At 63.1% G+C, this 20,890-nt stretch overlaps 1 protein-coding gene across 1 annotated transcript in view; it reads left to right on the top strand.

The window, feature by feature from the left end:
• HMCN2 (hemicentin 2) overlaps positions 1-20,890 on the top strand; it is a 139,177-nt gene that overhangs the window by 115,857 nt on the left and 2,430 nt on the right. The window contains exons 81-95 of the mRNA XM_062208446.1: positions 643-833; positions 2,484-2,697; positions 3,381-3,515; positions 4,352-4,542; positions 5,804-5,885; positions 11,097-11,366; positions 14,837-14,986; positions 16,346-16,483; positions 16,571-16,692; positions 17,015-17,252; positions 18,143-18,205; positions 18,262-18,393; positions 18,964-19,098; positions 19,629-19,757; positions 20,503-20,823. Of these exons, the coding sequence (XP_062064430.1) occupies positions 643-833; positions 2,484-2,697; positions 3,381-3,515; positions 4,352-4,542; positions 5,804-5,885; positions 11,097-11,366; positions 14,837-14,986; positions 16,346-16,483; positions 16,571-16,692; positions 17,015-17,252; positions 18,143-18,205; positions 18,262-18,393; positions 18,964-19,098; positions 19,629-19,757; positions 20,503-20,823 (2,511 nt within the window). The remainder of the gene's footprint in view (positions 1-642; positions 834-2,483; positions 2,698-3,380; positions 3,516-4,351; positions 4,543-5,803; positions 5,886-11,096; positions 11,367-14,836; positions 14,987-16,345; positions 16,484-16,570; positions 16,693-17,014; positions 17,253-18,142; positions 18,206-18,261; positions 18,394-18,963; positions 19,099-19,628; positions 19,758-20,502; positions 20,824-20,890) is intronic.

The raw sequence follows: 20,890 nt of genomic DNA, 5'->3' as shown, positions 1-20,890 counted from the left end.
TCCCCTTGACCTGGCCTCAGACAACTGCACCCCCCATGCCCTCGGCCTTCCCCCACTCCCTGCTGGACACCAGCGTGGCCATCATGTGGCTTTGCAGGAGCACACGCAGGATTAACCTATTAACCTCGCCCTCCTCTTTGACCGTTCATCTCCCCAAAGACAAAGGGGACCTCATCGGCCACACCCTGGGGAGTCTGCCGGGAGTGGCCAACACGGCTCTCCTGCCTTGGCCCCATGGCCTGCTCGGTGGGCATCTCGGGGGCTGTGCTGGCGGGCTGCTGGAGGGGGACTTCAGCTATGAACTTGGGGTCTCCTGGCTCCATGTCACCTTTGCCTAGCTGGCTCACCCATCCTGTGTGACGTGGAGCTGTCAGACATGAGGAGTCTGCCCAGGGACAGTCTGCCGGGCCTCTGTGCTGAGCTCCCAGTCACTGTGTGTGTGCACAGGTGCAATGGGTCACCCGTCACAGCTTCGCCAAGTTCAGGGAGTCCTCAGTGACCATGGGCAAGGACCTTGGACCAGAGTTAGTAGGGGCAGCTGATAGGGTAGGGCTGAGGGGCCATGCCACGGTCAAGGGCCCTGGGGCAGAGGTGGCCCACCCAGCACCGGTCCAGTTTCCAAGTGGGCCTTTTCTGCCACAGTCCCGCCTGTGATCGAGCCCACCCTCCCTGACCTGTCCACTGCCGAAGGCTCCCACGCCCTGTTGCCCTGCACGGCCAGGGGCAGTCCCCAGCCCGACATCACCTGGGAAAAGGACGGTCAGCCTCTGTCTGGGAGCCGGGGGAAGTTCACCCTCCAACCTTCTGGGGAGCTGCTGGTCAAGAACTTGGAGGTGAGGCCCAGCCCACGGGGTCGAGGGGAGAAAAACCTCAGCAGCCTGGGAACAGTGACTGCCTGCTGAGCCCCAGTCCACCACTGTGCACTGAGCCCTGGTCCTGCACTCTGAGCTGAGCCCTGGTCCCTCTGTGCTGAGTCCCCGTCCTCTGCTCCACACTGAATCTGGTCCTGTACTCTGAGCTGAGCCCGAATCCTGCATTCTGTGCTGAGCCCTGATCCTCCACTCTGAGCTGAGCCCTGGTCCCCCACTCTGAGCTGAGCCCTGGTCCCTCTGTGCTGAGTCCCCGTCCTCTGCTCCACACTGAATCTGGTCCTGTACTCTGAGCTGAGCCCTGGTCCCCCACTCTGAGCTGAGCCCTGGTCCCCCACTCTGAGCTGAGCCCTTGTCCCCCACTCTGTACTGAGTCCTGGTCCCCCACTCTGAGCTGAGCCCGTCTCTCACTCTGAGCTGAACCCTAATCCTGCATTCTGTGCTGAGTCCTGGTCCCCCATGCTATACTGAGCCCTGGTCCCCCACTCTGAGCTGAGCCCCAGTCCCTCACTCTGAGCTGAGTCTGATCCCACACTCTGCGCTGAGCCCTGGCAGTCTAGGAGCCTGGAACCTGGGGCACACAGGTGCTACCATCCCACACACAGCTGACAAAGCCAAGGCCCAGAGTGTCCTTGGTGGTCCTGAGATAACACTGGGGCTAAGAGACAGAACCGTTGTTTGAACCTGGGCCTCCAGTCAGCTCTGGGGGCAGGGGCTCCTTTGGGAGCCGCTGGGACACGGTGTCAACTTTGTGTCTCCAAAGCACAACCACATGTTGACGTGAAACATTCTCCATGGCCTGGGGGAGGTCTTGAGCCAGGGGTGCAGGTGGGACCCCAACTTCCATCAGATTCTATCATTGCAACATGGCAGCCCCTGCCCCACAGGGGAGCAGGTAGTGCAGGGGTGAGCGCCCAGCCTGCAGTGTGCCCGGGAACCTCCCCTCCCAGGACCTCGGCCAGGCCCTGTCTGTGAAGACCTTCCTCACAGGAGAGTCGGGCGTGGGTCAGCTGGTGCAGGCCAGGACCTGAGCACAGGAGGCTCCCATCATGCACCTGGCCCTGGGCGGTGCAGGAGCTGCAGCAATGCGCTGGAGCCAAGGTGGAGCTGGCCCGGTTGCCGCTGTGTGACCTTGAACACGTTGTAGCCTTGAACACGTTATGAGCTTGAACACGTTGTGACCTTGAACATGTTGTGACCTTGAACACGTTGTGACCTTGAACACGTGGCGACCTTGAACACGTTGTGACCTTGAACATGTTGCGACCTTGAACACGTGACCTTGAACATGTTGTGGCCTTGAACACGTTGTGGCCTTGAACACGTTGTGGCCTTGAACACGTTGTGACCTTGAACACGTTGTGAGCTTGAACACGTTGTGGCCTTGAACACGTCGCGACCTTGAACACGTCGCGACCTTGAACGCGTTGCGACCTTGAACACGTTGTGGCCTTGAACACGTGGCCTTGAACACATCGCGACCTTGAACACGTTGCTTCACTTCCCCGGGCCAGATGCTCCCGGGGATCCAGCGGGAGTGGGTCCCCTGGAACATTCCAGCCCGTTACCAGGGTGGGGGCCAGTTCCAAGCCCCCTGCCTCCCTCTGCCCACAGGCCCAGGACGCTGGCACCTACACGTGCACTGCAGAGAACGCCGTGGGCCTGGCCCGCCGCCGCGTGCACCTCTCCATCCTGGCGCTGCCCACATTCACCACCCTGCCCGGGGACCGCAGCCTGCGCCTCGGGGACCGGCTGTGGCTCCGCTGTGCGGCCCGGGGCAGCCCGACCCCCCGCATCGGCTGGACCCGCAACGACCGGCCAGTCACAGGTCTGGGCCTGCAGTGGGTGGCCGGGACAGAGACCCAGGACCCCGGGGGGCCGAGGAGGGCAGGAGGATGCCCGGACCAACTCAGTGGACAGGAGGTGGAGAGACCATCGGCCAGCCTTGGACGGCGGGTCTGCGGACTTGGTCCCGGGTGGGGGGCGGGGCAGCCCAGCGCATAACCAGCCACACCTGTCAGAGCCCACCCACAGGGCCAGGAGGAGGTGGCCTGGGCTCCAGCCCAGAGCTGCAGCTCCCATGGTGCCCTCGGCACACCCTCTCCCTGGGCCCCTCCTTACATTAGAAGATGCTTCTTAGTTCCTGCACCCAGGGCTGGGTGCTGGGAAACCCCTGTGCACACCTGCAGTGCAGGCTTAGCGGGGACCACGGCTTCTGGTCCGGCCTGCGGCCCAGCCTTCCTGCCACACGCAGACAACGAGGGGTCCCGAGGACGCAGGCAGGAGCCACGCCCACACCTCTGCCGTTAACAGGCTCTGCCGCCTCAGGTGTCATGGCGGTGTTTCCACTCAGGTCGTGTGACCCTTAAGGCAGTAAATGCCAGCTCTTCATCCAGGGCCTGTGCCCCCCGGCCAGGGAGAAGGGCCACCCCCTGCCATGTCCGGGTCTTTACTCAGCACATGCAGGGGTCCCTGACTCGGGTCCCCGGGACCTCTCGCTCTGTGCCACAGAGGGCGTGTCCGAGCAGGACGGGGGCAGCACGCTGCAGCGGGAAGCGGTCACCAGAGAGGACAGCGGGACCTACGTCTGCTGGGCTGAGAACAGCGTGGGCCGCGTGCAGACCGCCAGCTTTGTCCACGTGAAGGGTAGGCCGTGTGCCCAGGCCTCGAGAGGAGCCCAGCTGTTGCCTTCTAAGAAACAGGCCCCTGACCTCCAAGCTGCTGGCCCCTCACCCTGGCGTGTGGCCATCCCCTGGAGGGCTTTACAGAGTGCTGAGGCCCAGGCCACACCCCGTGACTCAGTACACAGCCTCTCGGGGTGGGGCTGGGTGTCAGTACTTGTTACACTCCCCAGATGAGCTGGGTGCAGGTGGAGTTGGACTGGCACCTGCCACTGGACAGTGAAGCTCCCGGCCTGCCAGTTGTCCCCAGTGTTCTTGCTCCCCTAGGAGCAAGAGCGGCTCTGTGGCCCTCGGTGACCTCATGACGTCACTGCTTAACTTGAGCAGAGGTGGGGTTGGATAGAGGGAAGAGCAGCCTGGGATACCAGGTCATAGCTGCAGCTTTTGGGAGACTCAACCTCAGGACACCGGGAAGAACGGGGACCCGCACGGGACAGCCAGGAGTGGTTTGAGAGCCGCACGAAATCTCTTAGCGTTGCTGAGTGCAGCAGCTGTCCTGATGCTCATGTTTTCCAAAATACCTCTGTAGCAAGGGTAACGTGTCTCTGAGAGCGAGGTTACAACACACGCAGCACTGCATTCCCTCCTGTGCCCGTCTCAGGCATCACTAATCGATCACTGCACTCAGTTTCAAATCCTCCGCACAGTTCCTGGTGACTGCCATTCTGTGAGATTTGACCCATGACATGGAAGCTGTTTGTCTTGGCTGATGCGTTGAGCACACACAGCCTTGCTGGGCTAGCAGGAGCCTCGGTGAACCCGAAGGGAACCTGACTATTCCCTTGCTGTCACCCCATGCAGAGGCTCCCACCCTGCACGGGGAGGCCTTCTCCTACCTGGTGGAACCCGTGGGAGGCAGCATCCGGCTGGACTGTGTGGTCCATGGGGACCCAGCGCCCAACATCCACTGGACCAAAGATGGCCTCCCGCTGCGGGGCAGCCGCCTCCGGCGCCGGCTGCAGAATGGCTCGCTGACCATCCACAGGACCGAGGCAAGGCGGGGCCTGGCGCCCTGGGGCGGGGCCGGGCACCAGCACAGCCCTGTGCTTTCTCTGACCCTCTGCACTCCTGAGCACTCCCTGCCTGTTCCCCATGGCCCCGGTGACCCCGCCAGGGGCACTGAATTTTAACTTTGTCAATCAAGCCCGCCCTCCAGCAGGGCTGATGGTTATCCCAGCCTCATGGGTTGATAGCAAGGACCAGGGACGTGATCCATACCAGGTCTTTGGGCATGGTCTATGGGGAACGCCCCCAGCACAGGATGGGTAAAGCCCTGTGGGGCCTGGCAGGCAGGCGCTGGTGCCTCATTTTACAGGGGGAAGACAATGAAGTTCAGAGTGACCTGTGCCCAGTAAATGCAGCAGGCAGGAGCCCACCCAGGTCCCTGACACCTGTTCCCTGCAGTTCCCAGGGCCTCTGGCCTGGGGCAGCCCCTGTCACTTTCCACCCCATGCCCTGCGCTCCAGTGGTTGCTCCGAAGCCCTCAGACCAGTCCTTGCTCCGGTTTGTCTGGGAGGCCTTGACCGCCACAGATCAGGGCAGAGGTGGTAACAGCAGCAGTGGCGCCGGTACCGAGCACTGACCACATGCCAGGCACCGCGCTTCGCACTTGAAGGGCGCGTTTCACTGACAGGCGGGGAAGCGAGGCTCGGGGCCGTGATCGTGGCCGGCAGTGGCTTCAGCGGGGTCTGCCGTGGGGTGGAGTTTGCTCTCCTGTGGTTCCCACAGCCAAGTCTACGCTGCCGGGATTCTGAGCCGGGTGGTTCCAGGCCGTCCCTTGCCTGTGGCCCCCGGGGCAGGGCAGGCTGCAGCCACCACCCGCCTCCGGGAGACTCCCACTGCTCTGAGAGCTCCTGCAGGTGAGAAACACGGTGGGAGGCCCAGTGTTTCCCAAACTTCGTGAACCATGGAACCCTTTCTGTCCAAGGAACCCCAGGTAACTTGCCGTGGTGCGAGAACACTTCCCCATGCACGATTTGGGGCAGGTGGATCAAAATCCCGCCTTTGCCGGCTGGTGGCCCCACTCAGAGCAGCAACTCCAGGGCTGTGGTCTCTGCCCCACCTGGTTCCAGACGAGAAAGGGGCTGGGGTCTCTCGGAGCCTCTGTTTGGAGGCCTGGCCGGGGCTCAGGGTCCCCGGGCGGCTGGTGCTCCGGCTGGTCAGAGGGGTCTCGGCCCTGTGGCCCTCTCGGTGCCCATCTGTTCCCAGCTGCTTCCTCCCTGAGCTTGCCCCGCTCTCCCGTGCCACCTGCAGATGGACGACGCGGGGCAGTACCAGTGCGTGGCGGAGAACGAGGTGGGCGCCGTGAAGAGAGTGGTGATCGTCCTGCTCCAGAGTGAGTGTCCCCCACCCCGTCCCTGGCCTCGCCTTCTCCGTGGAGCGGGAGCCTGGGGGCAGCCGTGCTGGGAACCAGTCTCCCAGGTGGAGGAGAGGCCGGGGACCCGGCGTCCAGGCCTAGGGCCAGCCTGGAAACCCAGACTCCCATGGCTCTTGGCGCCTGCCAAGCCTCAGGGAGTCAGAAAGCAGGCCTGAACCTCACAGGAACCCGCGGGGCCGTCTGGGTGGGGACGTTGTGGAGAGCATGCGTGCAGGAGAGCCCACGTCACAGTGTCTGCCCACCCGCACCAGCACCCGGATCAGAAAACACAGCAGGGGGGCATTTGGCCTGGTGGTTAAGATGCCACTCGAGATGCCCACATTGCATATCAGAGTGCCTGGGCCCGGCTTCCTGGGAACGCACGCCCTGGGAGGCAGCAGGTGGGGGCCCCAGCACTTGGGCCCCGGCCACCCATGTGGGAGACCTGATTTTTCAGCTCCTGGCTTGGGCCTGGCCCAGCCCTGGCTGTTGCAGGCATTCAGAGAATTAACCGGTAGTTGAGACTTCTCTCTCTCTCTCTCTCTCTCTCTCTCTTCCTCTGACTTTCCAGTAAATAAAATTTAAGAAATACAACAGTAGTATCAGCTCCTAGGCCCTCCAGCAAGTCCTCCACCCAGCCATTGCCCCCACCCCAGTAATCACTGTCCCCACTTTTGCCAGTTTTTATTTTTTACAAAAGCTTTATTGAGTTATAATTTACATTCCATAAAATTCACCCATTCATATAGCTTAATATTATTCAACCTTGAAAAGAAAGAATTTCTTTTTATAAAAGTTATTATTATTATTATTATTATTATTATTATTTGAAAGGCAGAGTTACAGAGGGAGAGGGAGAGATGGAGAGAGGTCTTCCATCCACTGGTTCACTCCCCAAATGGCCACAATGGCCAGGGCTGGGTTAGGCTGAAGCCAGGAGCTCCCTGCGGGTCTCTCACATGGGTGACAGGGGCCCAAGGACTTGGACCATCTCTGCAGCTTTCCCAGGTGCATTGGGGGGAGCTGGATCAGAAGCAGAGCAGCCATCATCTGGGTCGCCGGTGTGTCACAGGTGGAGCTTAACCTGCTGCGCCACAACCCCGGTCTCTCCACTTCCTTTGGCTGGGCATCTGTCCCGGTGTCCGGCTCGTTTTGTAATCGAGTCGTCTGTCTTATCAACGAGTTAGGAAGCCCTTTATGGAGGAGGAAGCCAGGTTCTCCGTCAGGTACAAGATGTTTTCTCGCAGGCTGGCGCTCATGCTTGCATTCTCTTCGTGATGTCTTTGGCTAGCACAAGCATTAGAGGCTGGCGAAGTGCAGATGGATCAACTCTGTCTTTTCTGGAGCACTGGTTGGGGTTCCGTATGGCCGAGGAGAAAGGCTGCCTGAGCTGCCGGTACCTCTCGTAGGCCTGCAGGCCGCTGTGAGCGGGACTCTGTGAGCGGAGGGGCTGATCATCTCCTCCGGGTACCCAGCTGCCGTGCCGTGGTCTCTGTCGGCCGCCTCCGGCTTCTCTCACTCACATTCTGCGCTTCTCGGCCTGCAGGTTCGTCCTTCTGTTCGGCTGGTTGTGAAGCGCTCCCTTATTTTGGGTGGAACTGTTTTCTTCTTTCGATTCTCAGGTTTTTCATTGCCAGTATACGGAGATACAGTTGGTTTTTATATCCTGAACCGTCTACTGCAGCCTTGCGAAGTTGCCTTTCGGCAGTAGTGACTTGGCTAGATCCCCTGGGATTTTCTGCAGGTCGTCTGTGAGTGGAGACACTGCGACCCAGCCTTCCCAGCCCGTGTATCTTTCTTTGTGTCACCCTGTGGCATGGGTTGCACCGTCTGGTCCAGTGTGACAAAGGCGTGACAGGCGCGGCCATCCTTGCCTTGTTCCCAGTCAAGGGGGAAGGGCCACTCCTGCGCCGCCATGTCAGGGCAGCTGTGGGCCGCCCTGAGTTTGTTGAGGGTTTTGGTCGCGAGTGGGGGTAGGTCTCTGCTCACAGATGAGGTGCAGTGGGAGTGCTTCTCTCCCCCAGTGAGGACAGCGAAAGCCCTGGGCTTCGCACACAGGACCCGCGGTGAAAGGTCTGGGGAGCAGGTGTCTGGCCGGAGATTACGATGCCAGTGAGGATGCCCTCGTCGAGGGCCGGGGCTCCACGCCGGGCTCGGCCTCCGGACTCCAGCATCCTGCGTGTGCACACCCTGGGAGGCAGCAGAGGACGCTCCCGTGATGGGGTCCTGCACCCCGTGGGAGGCCCAGACCAGATTCCTGCCTCCTGGCTTTGGCCCCAGCCCTGGCTGTGCTGGCATCTGGGGAGTGAGCCAGCAGACGGGAGCGTGCATGCTCGCTCGCTCGCTCACTCTCTAAGAGAGAGAAAAAAAGGCTGCAATGTGGAGAAAGGAGGGAGGAAGGGTGCAGGTCTTGGGGCCCAGGAGCAGCGTGCTGCTGAATTCGCGGTGTTTCTTCTGCCTGGGCCCGGGTGCTTGAGAGGCCGTGGCCCCGACCGAAGCCTCTGTGCTAAGGGGGTGGGAGGGGACAGCATCTCTGGGAAGGAAGCGTCTAGACAGGAGCTGCCCCATGCCAGCCGAGCGCCCTCCCCTTCCCCGTCAACAAAGACCCCGAGGGGGCCGACACCTGTCCCTCACCTGTGCTGAGGGAGCGGGGCCGTCGCCTGGAGGCCTGGAGGACACAGGCCCCTCCCACCTCTGCCCCTTCCCCGCAGTGTCCGTGGGAGCCACACAGGAGCCCTACGAGGGGCGCCTGCCCAGCTGTAGTGAGGCCCCCTCCCAGCTCGGGGCGGCTCAGTGGGGGCCGAGCAGGGGACAGACCTGCTGCTCTGCCGTGGGAGGAGCCACCTCTTCTGCCCTGGCGGCATCTGAAGATGGCGCTGAGCTGGAGGCTGAAGGAGACCCAGGGACCCGAGCACCTGGCGGGTCCCGTCCACTCTGAAACTCCCCTGCACGCCTAGGACAAGGATGACCGGAGCTCTGAACCGTTAGCCAAGGGTTCTCAGGTCGTGAGAGCAGGCCCAGCCTCCCCACCATCCAGGTTCTCCTGGTCCACAGGGCCCCAGCCAGGCCAGCTCAGTTCCCTACCAGTTTGGCCGCTTCTCCTGACCACACTTCTCTCCCCTACTGCCGGTCAGCTCCGCCCCCGGGGACGCAAAGCCTGCCATGTTGGCAGCCGGCCCTGCCCAAACAAAGCCCTGGTGATGGCCAGGTGCGGTGGGCTGGGGTGGACACAGTCCCAGCAACCATAGACTTTCTCTGCTCTGGTGCAAAACTCTGGAAGCTTCTTGTGGGTGAATGCGTCTCATTTCGGGTGGGGCGTGGTTGATTTTAGTCGTCAGGGACGACCGCTTCGCCTGCCTGTGCACCCAGCCGTGGCCGGCGCGCTTGCTGCGGCTGGTCTGTGGACTTGCCTGGGAAGCCGCTGGGCCACAGGTGCTCTTGCGGCAGGGTTCCGGGCACAGCCCTATCTGTGACGTCGTCCGCATTGTCCGTGTGGGATCGGTTTCCTTTGTCTTCACGGCTGTGTGGTTTCCCGCTATTTGGGTGGGCACTGTTTAGGCCCATGTCCACATTCACAGCACTGGGAGGACGCCCACTCACACGGCCACGAAGATCTTTCGTTTTTAAAGATTTCTATCTGTTTCGAGAGTTGGAGTTACAGAGAGAGGAGGATATGGGGGTTGGGAGCGACAGGGAGAGAGCGATCTTCTACCCGCTGGGTCACCTCCCAGGTGGCCACCGTGGCTGTGGCAGGCTCCCAAATGGCTCCCTAAGGTACAGCCACATCCCAGTCCCCAGGCCCTGTGGAAAAAGGGTCTCGGGGGCTGTGATGAAGTTAAAGCTCTCGAGACAATCACCGGTGGTGAGCGTGCCCTGAGTCACAAGTGGGCTTACACAAGAGAGGCGGAGGGAGCTCCCACACGTCCATGTGTGTGCACAGCCACGTACACACCCTGGAGGCAGAGGACAGAGCGGTGCCGCCCCGAGCCCGCCAGGGGCCGGCAGAGCAGGGCCTCCGAAGGGACAGCTCCGGGCCCTCGCTCGGTGGCGCTGGTCTTGGCAGCTGCATGGCAAGCGCTGCTCTGGTGGAGCAGCCCCCCCCCCCCCCCCACCGTCCCACGTCCGCCCCGTCCTGGGGGTCAGGAATCCTACGTGGACAGGAAGTCCATCCTGTCTTTCAGAGGAGAAAACGGGCAGGCAGTGACGTGGTGCGTGTCCTCCCACTTTGTGGGACAGAGCGGACAGGGGGGCCTCGTCCTCGTCACCAGGGACAGCCTCCGTGTTGAGAACAGAGCTTGGGTTAGCAGATCACAGCACGCCGTCTGTGCCCGCAGAGTGCACACTCACGCGTGCGGCCAACCTCATTGAGAGGCAGAGAGAGAGAGAATGAGATCTCTGGTTCACGCCCCAAGTGCCTCCAATGGTCAGGGCTGGGCCGGGCCAAAGCTGGAAGCCAGGGCCTCAATCCAGGTCTCCCACATGGGTGGCAGGGATCCAACCCCCTGAGCATCACTGCCGCCTCCCGGGATCTGCATCTGCGGAAGCTGGAACGAGGCGCAGAGCCAGGACTCAAAGCCGGGAGCTCCAGTGTGGGTGTGAGGGCCCAGCGGGCAACTTCATCTCCACCCCAACCACCTGCAGCCCTCGGACCAATTGTATGATTGCACCTGCAGTAAACATTGAGGCTTCTTCCTTGTCGTTCTGTCTAAGCAACACAGCCCAGCCACTAGTTCCGTAGCATTTACCCTGCGGTAGACGTTCTAAGTCACCTAGAGATGATTGGTGGTGCACGGCGGGGATACGCGTAGGGTCCATGAAAATCCTGCGTGTTTGATGGCAGGTCTTGAGGAGTTGGGAATCTGTTAGGGCTCCTGGAGCAGTGGCCAGCAGATACTGAGGGGTGACTGTAGATCTAACAATGGAGTACCACGCACCCACAAAAATGAATGGTTGGTTAATGGTGTGGGAAGACAGGTATGCCCCGTTGTCGGGGCGTGGCGGGGCAGGGGAAGCCGCTGTTCGCAGTGTGACCCCGTGTTCACGAGGAACAAAGGCTCGGAAGGCGCGTGCGGCAGGATCACGGGGTGGCGGGGTCCGTGTGCAATTTGCTTGCTGCTGCCCTCTGTGTTCCTAACATGGAATACACGAAAACGCTCCAACGTTCCTAAACGCTGTCTGGGCCTCCCGCAGGTGCCCCGGTGTTGGAGGTGGAGCCCCAGGACATGACAGTGCGATCAGGGGATGATGTGGCACTGCAGTGCCAGGCCACCGGGGAGCCGGCACCTACCATCGAGTGGCTGCGGGCGGGCCGAACACTGAGGGCCAGCCGGCGACTGCGCACCCTGCCGGATGGGAGCCTGTGGCTGAAACGCGTGGAGGCGGGGGACGCGGGGGTCTACGAATGCATCGCCCACAACCTGCTGGGCTCCGCCACGGCCCGGGCACTCCTGGTCGTGAGAGGTAGGGGGCGTCCCAGCCCAGACCTGCAGGGGCGGGGGGGGCTCTCCTGTACAGGGGCTTGCTCATGCGTCTTGCTCACTGGGGACCCGGCCTGCTGCCCTGTCCGCCCCTGATTCCCTCTCTGAGTCACAGACGCAGCATGAACCAGCCTGGAGGCCCTTCTGTGTCATCCTGTCCAGCCTGTCTACAGTCGGGGAGACTGAGTCTCAGAGGGGCTGTCTGCCGCCTCTTGGACAGGGGACCCTGGCTGTTCCTGCTTCGCTGGCACAGACGCATGTCCTCTGCACCCTTCACAAGCCCACGAAACAGGCAGTGCGGCAGGGGCGGCCGGTGTGCTCCCGATGGGGATCGCTGTGACCTTGCACTTGACCCGTGCCCTGCATGCGGCCTGCCAGGGGTGGGGGGATGTGGACAGAAAGGGCATTGCTTGCTGACGTAACTAAGCCTGCCTTGCTGGGGCTCCATGGTCAGTCCCCTTTACCCTCGGGTCAGACGACTTCAGAATGGGGGAGAGGACCAGGAAACCACAGTGAGATGATTCTCAATGGGCTCCTCATCCAGAAAAAGTTCAGCTGTTTGAGACATTTTTGCTTTTTAATGGTGTTTGAAGGTGGGATCTTTGGGGTTTGGAAGAGATCATGACGTCAGGGCCACCGAGATATATTCGTAGCTTCAAAAGAAGAGGAGAGGCCAGCGCCACGGCTCAATAGGCTAATCCTCTGCCTGTGGTGCCGGCACACTGGGTTCTAGTCCTGGTCGGGGCACTGGATTCTGTCCCGGTTGCCCCTCTTCCAGGCAAGCTCTCTGCTGTGGCCCGAGAGTGCAGTGGAGGATGGCCCAAGTGCTTGGGCCCTGCACCCCAAGGAAGATCAGGAGAAGCACCTGGCTCCTGGCTTCGGATCAGCGCGGTGCGCCAGCCGCAGCGGTCATTGGAGGGTGAACCAATGGCAAAGGAAGACCTTTCTCTCTCTGTCTCTCTCTCTCTCACTATCCACTCTGCCTGACAAAAAAAAAAAAAAAAAGAGAGATGAGCCGGTGCACCTGCTCTGATCCACTGTGATGGCCTCACCACGTTCAGACACAACAGGATGCCTGCTGTTTCTGGCTTCTGTAACTGGGAGCTACATAAACCTCTATGCTCTATAAATTACCTCTTTGCTCTACAAATTAGTACCCGTTGGTAGTACTGAGTTATAGCAACAAAAAGTGAACTAAAATCCAGCTGCATAAAGGGGGGAGTTGGAGACTGAAATTTCTGGGTGGTCGGCAGTAAAGACCTCCTCTGTGTGGCTTTGGTCTCCTGCCCTGCCCAGGGCAGACATCACCAACCTATCACCACACACATGATGTCAGCACCGTTCCCCCAGAGAGCCCTTGTCTGTCAGCTACAGGTGGGGCCCCTCCTGGCACCTGGTCTCATCTGCTATAGGCCAGGCAGGACACCAGCAAGTGGGGCTCTGAGTGGCCAGCGGTTCTCTGACCCCTGTCCTGGATCGCTGTCTTGGGGGAGAGCTGTGGTCTGAGCAGACCCTCCCCGACTCCAGAGCTTGATTCTGGTTCTTCCCCTCGCCTGTGTGCAGCCCCCAGCCCAGCCCAGAGCTGTGCACATGCCCTGTGTGTTTGTCCCTAGTGTTGCTGCGGCCCCATGCCCCATGCCTGGGCTTACGTAGCAGACACTGTCTGGCTGCTCCAGGGACCGGAGATCTAACACCACGGCGGGGCTGCCCACTCTGAGGCCGTGCGGGGGAATCTGCTCCGGGCCTGGCCGTCCCTGGTTTGTGGACGTGTCCGTCACCCTGAGCCCTGCCGTGGTCCTCACTGGATGCTCTGGGTGCCTGTGTCCGGATCGCCCTTTCCTAAGGACACCTGTCATGTTGACTTCATTTTAATTTGGTTTCAGATAAAGTCGCATTCTGCAGCCCTGGGGACTGGGACTTCAGCATACAAATTGGGGTGGGGGGACCCAGTTTGATCCATAACAGCCCCCTTATTCTTCAAATGGAAGCAGCGAGATTCCTCCCTCCTTAAGCTCAGTATAGGCAGCCCAGACAACACAGAGCTCTGAAGAGAAACGCGATGATCTCCCATAGATGACCGGCAGTAGCTTAGGCGGCTCCTGGGGCTCAGCTGCCCAGGCGTTTCCCTCTGTGGGTACAATGCGCTCTTTGCTTCCCAGAGGTGAGGTCGCAGCCCCAGCTTGGCCTGGCAACCTGCTCTTGTGCGTCCTCCACTGTGGGTGACGCCCACCGTAACCCACCCAGGGCTAGTCTTTCATCCGGTGGGTGTGGTTTTGGCCCCAAAGTCGCGGACCTGGTTCAATAAGCAATGTAGTTTCTTCCCGTTTCCCCTCTCGAAGCCATGCAGGGGGGCCATCTTTGCACAGTGGACTGGGTACCTCCACAGACAGGGCAGTCTCTTCAAGAGGCATTGCTAGGTGGAGGGGGGGAGGGGGGCAAGTCCCAAGTATCAACGTGTCCTCCCTCCCTGCCTGGAAGGGTCCCAGCCTGGCCTTGTGGGGGACACAGGGCCGCCGAGAGCCCCTGCCTCTGGGAAAGTGGCTGCCGGCCCTGGGCTCTGTCTCCTTCCCTCCCAAGGCAGCTCCTGCCTCCCTGTCTGCGGCCCCAGGCCTTCCTCACGCCCTCCCTAGAGGCCAAGGGCAGGTGCATCCCAGATGGGCATGAAATCTCATCAGACCCCAGACACAGGCTGTAGGACGCAGCTTCCTGGAATCTGGTATCAGCCCCACCCCCCAATTTGCCCATTTGGATCCTGGCAGCTGAATGGTTTATGTAATTTTTCGACAGATCATGGGCAATTTGTCTTTCATTTCCCCTGCGAGCCGGTGCAGGGAGAAGCAGGCCCGCGTCTGTCTCTTGCCCCTGGAATGCCGTCTGTCCCTGGGAGCCAGCTGGCCCATTACTCAGAGGAAGTGCCCCCGTGCCCGCAGCGTCTATTAGATTAGCGCCAAGGAGCCTCTTCCCCCCCCACCCCCCGCCAGGCCAGCTGCAGGGCGGCTGGAGCCAGCCACTGAAGGAATGGGGAATGTTCGGACGACAGTGCACGCCCTGGCTTGGTGCCCCCCGCCCCTCCAGTGGGCCAGCCCCCGCCCTCATGGGCTCCTGGCCTAAGCCAGTGGGTCTTTGTGAGCTGTGCCCTTGACCCCAGCTTTGCAGTTGATACGCCATCTCTGGTGTAGCTTGGGGCACCAAGGGCAGAGCTAGATGTAGCTGCTGTCCGTCATCTCGTCCCAGCCCAGGTCCCCCTCCCACGGGAACCTGGTCCCTTGGGCGTTCAGCTTGCCGCGCACTCGCTGTGTGTCCTTGGGCACGTTGCTTCACGGCCCTGAGCCTCCGTTCACTCCTACATGTGGTGGGCACGCCCTCGGCTCCTGCTTGCTCTGGGGGCATGGGGAGTGGATAGTGATAGTGCACCTGTCACAGTGTCACTGCCGTCCTTCTCCTTCCACACAGGGGAGCCCCGGGGCAGCCGGGGCAGCATGATCGGGGTGATCAATGGCCAGGAATTTGGGGTGGCCACTCTCAACACCAGCGTGCACCAGGAGGCGGGTTCTGGGGTCACCACCATCCAGAGCAGCATCAGCCACATCCCGACTAGAGTGGGTAAGTGGGGACCCCTCCCACCCACGCTGGGCCCTGCAGGAGGCAGAGTGCCTGCTCTGAGGCTGGTGCAGGGCCTGGTACCCAGGGGATGTGTGACTGCCGCTCACAGCTAAACACAAGCCAAAGTGGACGTAGGTGGGGGCAACTCCCCCTGCACCCCGTAAGCTCCTCAACAAAGCAACTTCATTTCACACCAAACTGAGGGGTGATGTTCAGTGCAGCCATTAAGATCCCTCTTGGGACCCTGATGTCCCACGTTGGGGTGCCAGGGTTCAAGTCCTGTCTCTGCGGCTCCGGCTTCCTGTTGGCGCACACCCCGGGTGGTAGCAGTGACGGCCTCAAGTGCTTTCGGAGCTGCTGGCTGCTCTGGGGGTGGGGCTTCCCACTGGTGGCGGGGGCTGACGGCAGAGTGACAAGTCGTAGTTACAAGGGAGGGCTGTGCACTTCAGAGACACGAGAAATGGTGGGGGGGGGGGATTAGCCAGAAAACCTCACCAACCGAGAGAAGTCCACTTGCTCACAGATTCATAACACAGTGGGTCCTGCACACGTGGCGTGTTCTGGAGAGACCTGCAGACCCTGTCACCGTGGATCTGGCTGTCTCCCTCACAGGGGTCCAGGGAGGGGAGGGCAGCGCAGACAGGGTCCTCAGTGAAAGTCCTGGCCGCTGCGCCGTGTGCACAGTGCGGGGTCGGGGGCCTCTGGCCGGGGGTCCCTCTGAGCTGGCTGGCAGCGGAGAGGGAAGCTGGCGGCTGCTTTTCCAGCTGTGACAGCTGCAGAGAAACATCTGGCCCCAGGTCAGCAGGCCAGGCTCTGTTCCATGGAGGCAGATCCATGCTGGGGGCTCTAGCTTCCCCCCATTAACATGAGTGACCCTGAGCCCACGGGGGTGTGGGCGGGGCTCCCCTGGCCCAGCCCAGGGCCTCACATGAAGGTCTGAGAGCCCACATCCGGGCACTGTGCGGGCTCTCTGCTCGGAGGCAGTGGCTTGGGGCAGTCCTGCCTCTGCCGGGCCCTTCGAGGGGATGGCTGCAGGTGTAGACTTGACTGGTTTTCAGCTGCGTCCAGCAGAACCGTAAACCGGCTCTGCGTGTCCCACGCTCCGTGGCGACGCAGGGGCCTCCCTGCGTCTGCTGAACTGAGTTGGGCGTCAGTACGGTACGTGCGCTTCCTGGTGTGCAGCCACCTTCCTCCTCGTCACACTGCTTCGTGGAGGGAGCACCTGCCGGCACCGTTTCCCAGGTGCTGGTTGAGTAGCTGGCGCAGGTGTCCGTGAGGCTGGGTGCAGGCCAGCAGGGCAGGGGCAGTGGGGAGCCACGGAGGGCCCAGCCTGACCTGGCCTCGGGCGCTGCCCCCCAGGGCCCCTGATGCGGGTGCTCGTGGTCACCATCGCCCCCATCTACTGGGCCCTGAGTGGAGGGGGCGGGGATGCCCTCAATGGCCAGTCCCTGACGGGCGGCAGCTTCCTGCAGGAGTCACACGTGGAATTCGCCACAGGTGAGCGGGGTCCCTTCCAGGTGGGCCGGGTGGGGCTGTGGGTGGGGCCCAGGGCCTGTCCCCAAGGTGACCCTGGACTGCATGCAGGAGAGCGGCTGACAATGACCCAAGTGGCCCGGGGCCTGGACCCTGCCGGCCTCCTACTCCTGGACGTGGTCGTCAACGGTGTTGTCCCGGCAGACCTGGCCGACGCCGAGCTACATATGCAGGTGGGGGCGGGGGCCTGAGCGTGGGTGGGGCCTAGTGTGGGCGGGGCCTGGGTGTGGGCGGGCTGTGTGGGAACCGGGACTCCTTCCCAGCCACAGCCGCCGGCCCCTTTTGCTACCCGACACTCCAGCAGGGGCTGGATCAGGGTCACACAGGGTATCACCGGGCTGGGCTGGGGGCCCAGTGCGGGGCCACTCAGCCCAGCTTCCCAGTGACAGAGGGGCTCCCCCAGGGCTGCCCACAGCAGCCCTGGGCCCCTGAGTGGGTGCTGAGGGTCCCAGGCTGCCTGGGGGTTACAGTCCCAGCCCTGTTCTCCTCCCCCAGGACTTCGAGGAGCGCTACGTGCAGACGGGGCCCGGCCGGCTGTCTGTGGGCTCCACGCAGCGCTTCCTCCACGGCGGCCTGCCGGCCTTGCTACACTGCAACCACAGCATCCAGTACGACGCGGCCCGGGGCCCCCAGCCCCAGCTGGTGCAGCACCTGCGGGCCTCAGCTATCAGCGCGGCCTTTGACCCTGAGGCCCAGGCCCTGCGCTTCCAGCTCACCACGGCCCTGCGAGCTGGTGAGGCCGCACCCTTGGTCCCACCCCCACCACCCCTGCCCGGGGCCCAGAGCCCCTGGCTGAGAACAGCCCCCCATCCCCTGGCCAGGCCTGGGGGCTGAGAGCGCTCACCTCTTGGTCAGGCCACCTCCTGTGAGTTCTTCAGGCCACTCCTGGTCACGCATCCAGAGCCTCCCCCCAGGCCCCAAGGTGAAGGTCCCAGCACCCCCCCCCCCCCGCAGGCTGTTCCGGACTCAAGCCACGCCCTCTTTTCCCAAGGGTGCCTGATCCCGGGGGCGGGACCACCACGGGGACCCCTGGTGACCTACACGAGCGTGCCTTATCTTCTTGGCCAAGGACCATTCAAGATGCATAGGTAGTCAGGGTCTGAACGTTGAACAAGGGGCAGTGATGAGAGTTTAGCTCTGAGGTCAGGCAGGTTCAGACTCCGCCGCCGCCCCCACCAGCTGCGGGCCCCAGCGGGCAACGCCCCGCCTTCCCTGAGCCTCAGCCTTCTCATCTGCATAAGGGGCGGGGCGTGGAGCAAGCACCCAGCGACCCCTTGGCCCTTAGGATTGCTCTGGTCTGCTTCCTGTGTGCCAGCTCTGGTCACGGGCTCCCACCCGGCCTGCTGCACACCCTGCCCCCCAGGCACGGCCGCGCTGGCCTCCTGCTCTCTGCCTGCCTCCGCCCAGCCCCACCAGGGGCCCTCAGGGCGCACTTGCACGGCTGGGCATGTCGCACGGCCCTCGCCTCCGACAGGCCCGGGCGAGGCACCAGCTTATGGCCTCCCTGGCACGGCCTGGCTCAGGACAGGGGCTGAGCCCCCAGCCAGCAGGAGGGAGCCTGGCCGGGCCGGGGCGCCTGGGGGGCTCCTACAGCTCCTCAGGGGGGGCCTCTTTGCCTTGCAGAGGACAAAGATGCCGGCTGCCCGGAGGGCTTTGAGCTGGACCCCCAGGGAGCATTCTGTGTAGGTGAGCAGCTCCCTGAGCCCTGATGGTGGGAGAGGGCCTGGAAGCCACGCCCCCAGATCACTTCCCACCCAGAGGGCCCAGCCCCAGCCCCAGCCCCTGCCACCACACCTGCCACTCTGCACCAGGCCACTTCTCTCGGTCCTGCCCAGCCGGCTTTGCCCTGGCCTGGGACCACAGGAACTGGCGAGGTGAGTGGTCCCTGCGGGAGGGCCCTGGGCCCAGAACACTGGCCGGGGCACCGCACCCAGGGACAGCCTGTTCCTGAGGGTTCTAGCACCCTGTCCCCAGGGTCCCTTCCTGACGTGAGGGTACAGACAGGAGAGGCTGTGACACACACGTGTCACCTGTGCTCATGGCTCCACCCCGACTGAGCGTGCCCAAGGAAGCTTTCCTACCGCCCAGGCCTCCTTGCCAGTCCCTTGGGGTCGGCAAGTGAGCGGCCACCGCTGGCCCCGTGTGCTCTGCCCGTCCCTCAGCCAAGCTGCTGGGTGACAAATGGCACCTGGAGACAGTCGGGTGCCGACCTCAGCCTGCACCCTCCGCCATGTTGGGGCCAGGTGCCACCAAGTCCCCTCAGGGCCTTGAGCCAGGTGCCAGTGGCATCCGCGTCTCCCAAGCCCGGGGGCGGGCTCTGTGTCCAGTGCTCGGGAGCAGGATGATGGACAGAGCTAGCAGGGCTGGGGCCTTCATGCCAGCGGCTGCTGGCCCCAGGCAGGGGAGGGCCGGGGGGTGTTCCCTCAGCCACCTGCCCCCCCCAGAGTTGGATGAGTATGGGTGGGATGCCCACCTGTGCCCAGAGGGACAGTGCTGCCAGAACCCGCCCGGCTCCTACCGCCACCTGCCTGCCTGCAGGCCTGGCTTCTGGGCAGCTGTTGGCGGGGCCAGCTGTGAAGGTGACAGGGGCGCACCCTCCAGGGTTCAGCTGACGGGGCTGTGCGTCCCCAGGATGCTGGGTATCGGGGAACTCTCTTGGCAGAAGGAGCACAGGAGGCCAGGGACGACGGCCAGGCCACAGCTCCCGGGGCCTGGATCCCGGCCAGCCCAGGGACAGGTGTCCGTTCCTGCCTGGGCCTCGGGCGTCCGCTAGGTCAGGGAAGCCAGACAGCGGCTGCCTCTGCTGCCCCCGCCTCGTGGGTCACGGCCCACCCTGGGCAGCCTCGGAGTCTCGGCACAGCGCCCCACAACAAACCGAGGCTGAGAGAGGAAGAGCTCCTTGCCCGGGATAGAGCTCCGCAGAGCGTGGCTGGAACCCCGACCCTGGAGCCACTCCCCACCCCAACTTGGAACGTTCTTTGCCTCCGGCCCGGCAGGGGTGGTCCAAGCACTGCCGCCCCCGACAAGGGACTGGTGCAGGCCTGGGGTACATCCTTGAGGGAGGGGCTCCAGGCTCAGCCCCGCCCTGACCATGCCCCCACCTCCCCAGATGTGGACGAGTGCCTGGAGCAGCTGGACGAGTGTCACTACAACCAGATCTGTGAGAACACCCCTGGCGGCCACCACTGCAGCTGCCCCAGGGGCTACCGGTCCCAGGGCCCCGCCCTGCCCTGCCTAGGTACAGGGACCCCCACCCCGGTACAGGGACACCCACCCCTCCTGGGGCCCTGCCCTGCCCTGCCTAGGTATAGGGACCCCCACCCCTCAGGGACACCCACCCCGGTACAGGGACACCCACCCCTCCCGGGGCCCTGCCCTGCCCTGCCTAGGAACAGGGATCCCCACCCCTCCCAGGGCCCCGCCCTGCCTAGGTACAGGGACCCCCACCCTGGTACAGGGACCCCCACCCCTCCTGGGGCCCTGGGCAGTACCCCTGGCTCCGGGCTCCGGGCTCTGGGCTCTGGGCTCTGGGCTCCGGGCTCTGGGCTCCGGGCTCTGGGCTCTGGGCTCCAGGCTAGGGTGTTGCAGAGTTCTGAGGATGCCCAGGCTAGCAGCCGGCGCATTCCCCGGGGCTGGATCACTGCTGTGCTGGTGTCACTTCTAGCATCCCTGGGAAAGTGGAGGATGGAGAGATGAGGGCACGGGTCTCAGAGACGCTCAGGGGTAGAATGGACCCGAGAACGGGCTGTGCAGCTGGGCCGGGGTGGGGGGACAGGAGCCTGGGACGATGCTGAGAGCCGGGGCAGTGAGGCCCCTTTGAGCCAGAGACCCTGGGTGGAGAGGAGGCACAGTGGTGCAGGGGGGCTTACGGGGCAGGCCCAGGCAATGCAAGGGTGCTGGACCCTGGGGAGGCTGGTGGAGGGACCACAGCGTGTGGGAGCCCTGGGCCACTCCCCATGCCTGGCCTGACCTACCCTCTGCAGATATCAACGAGTGCCTACAGCAGCCCGGGCCCTGCACCTACCAGTGCCACAACCTCCAGGGCGGCTTCCGCTGCCTGTGCCCCCCGGGCCAGGCCCTCCTCCGTGATGGCAAGGCCTGCGCCCCCCTGGAGCAGAGCGGACCCAATGTGACCACCGTTAGCCACCGGGGCTCCTTTGCGCCCTGGCCACGGCCCCGGGCCCCTATCCCCAGCGGCTCCTACCATGCCTGGGTTTCCCTCCGGCGGGGGCCAGGGCCCCTGAACAGCGTGGGCCGGGCCTGGTGTCCCCCTGGCTTCATCAGGCAGAGCGGCGTGTGCACAGGTAACTGTCCTGTGGGGACATGCCACTGCGGGCGTCTCCGAGCCTTGCCCGGGCCAGGGGCTCCCAG

The sequence above is a fragment of the Lepus europaeus genome, chromosome 12 (genome assembly GCF_033115175.1).
Source record: "Lepus europaeus isolate LE1 chromosome 12, mLepTim1.pri, whole genome shotgun sequence".
Classification (NCBI taxonomy): domain Eukaryota; kingdom Metazoa; phylum Chordata; class Mammalia; order Lagomorpha; family Leporidae; genus Lepus; species Lepus europaeus.
The sequence above is the reverse complement of the archived record's forward strand: the minus strand, read 5'-3'. Positions and strand labels throughout refer to the sequence as shown.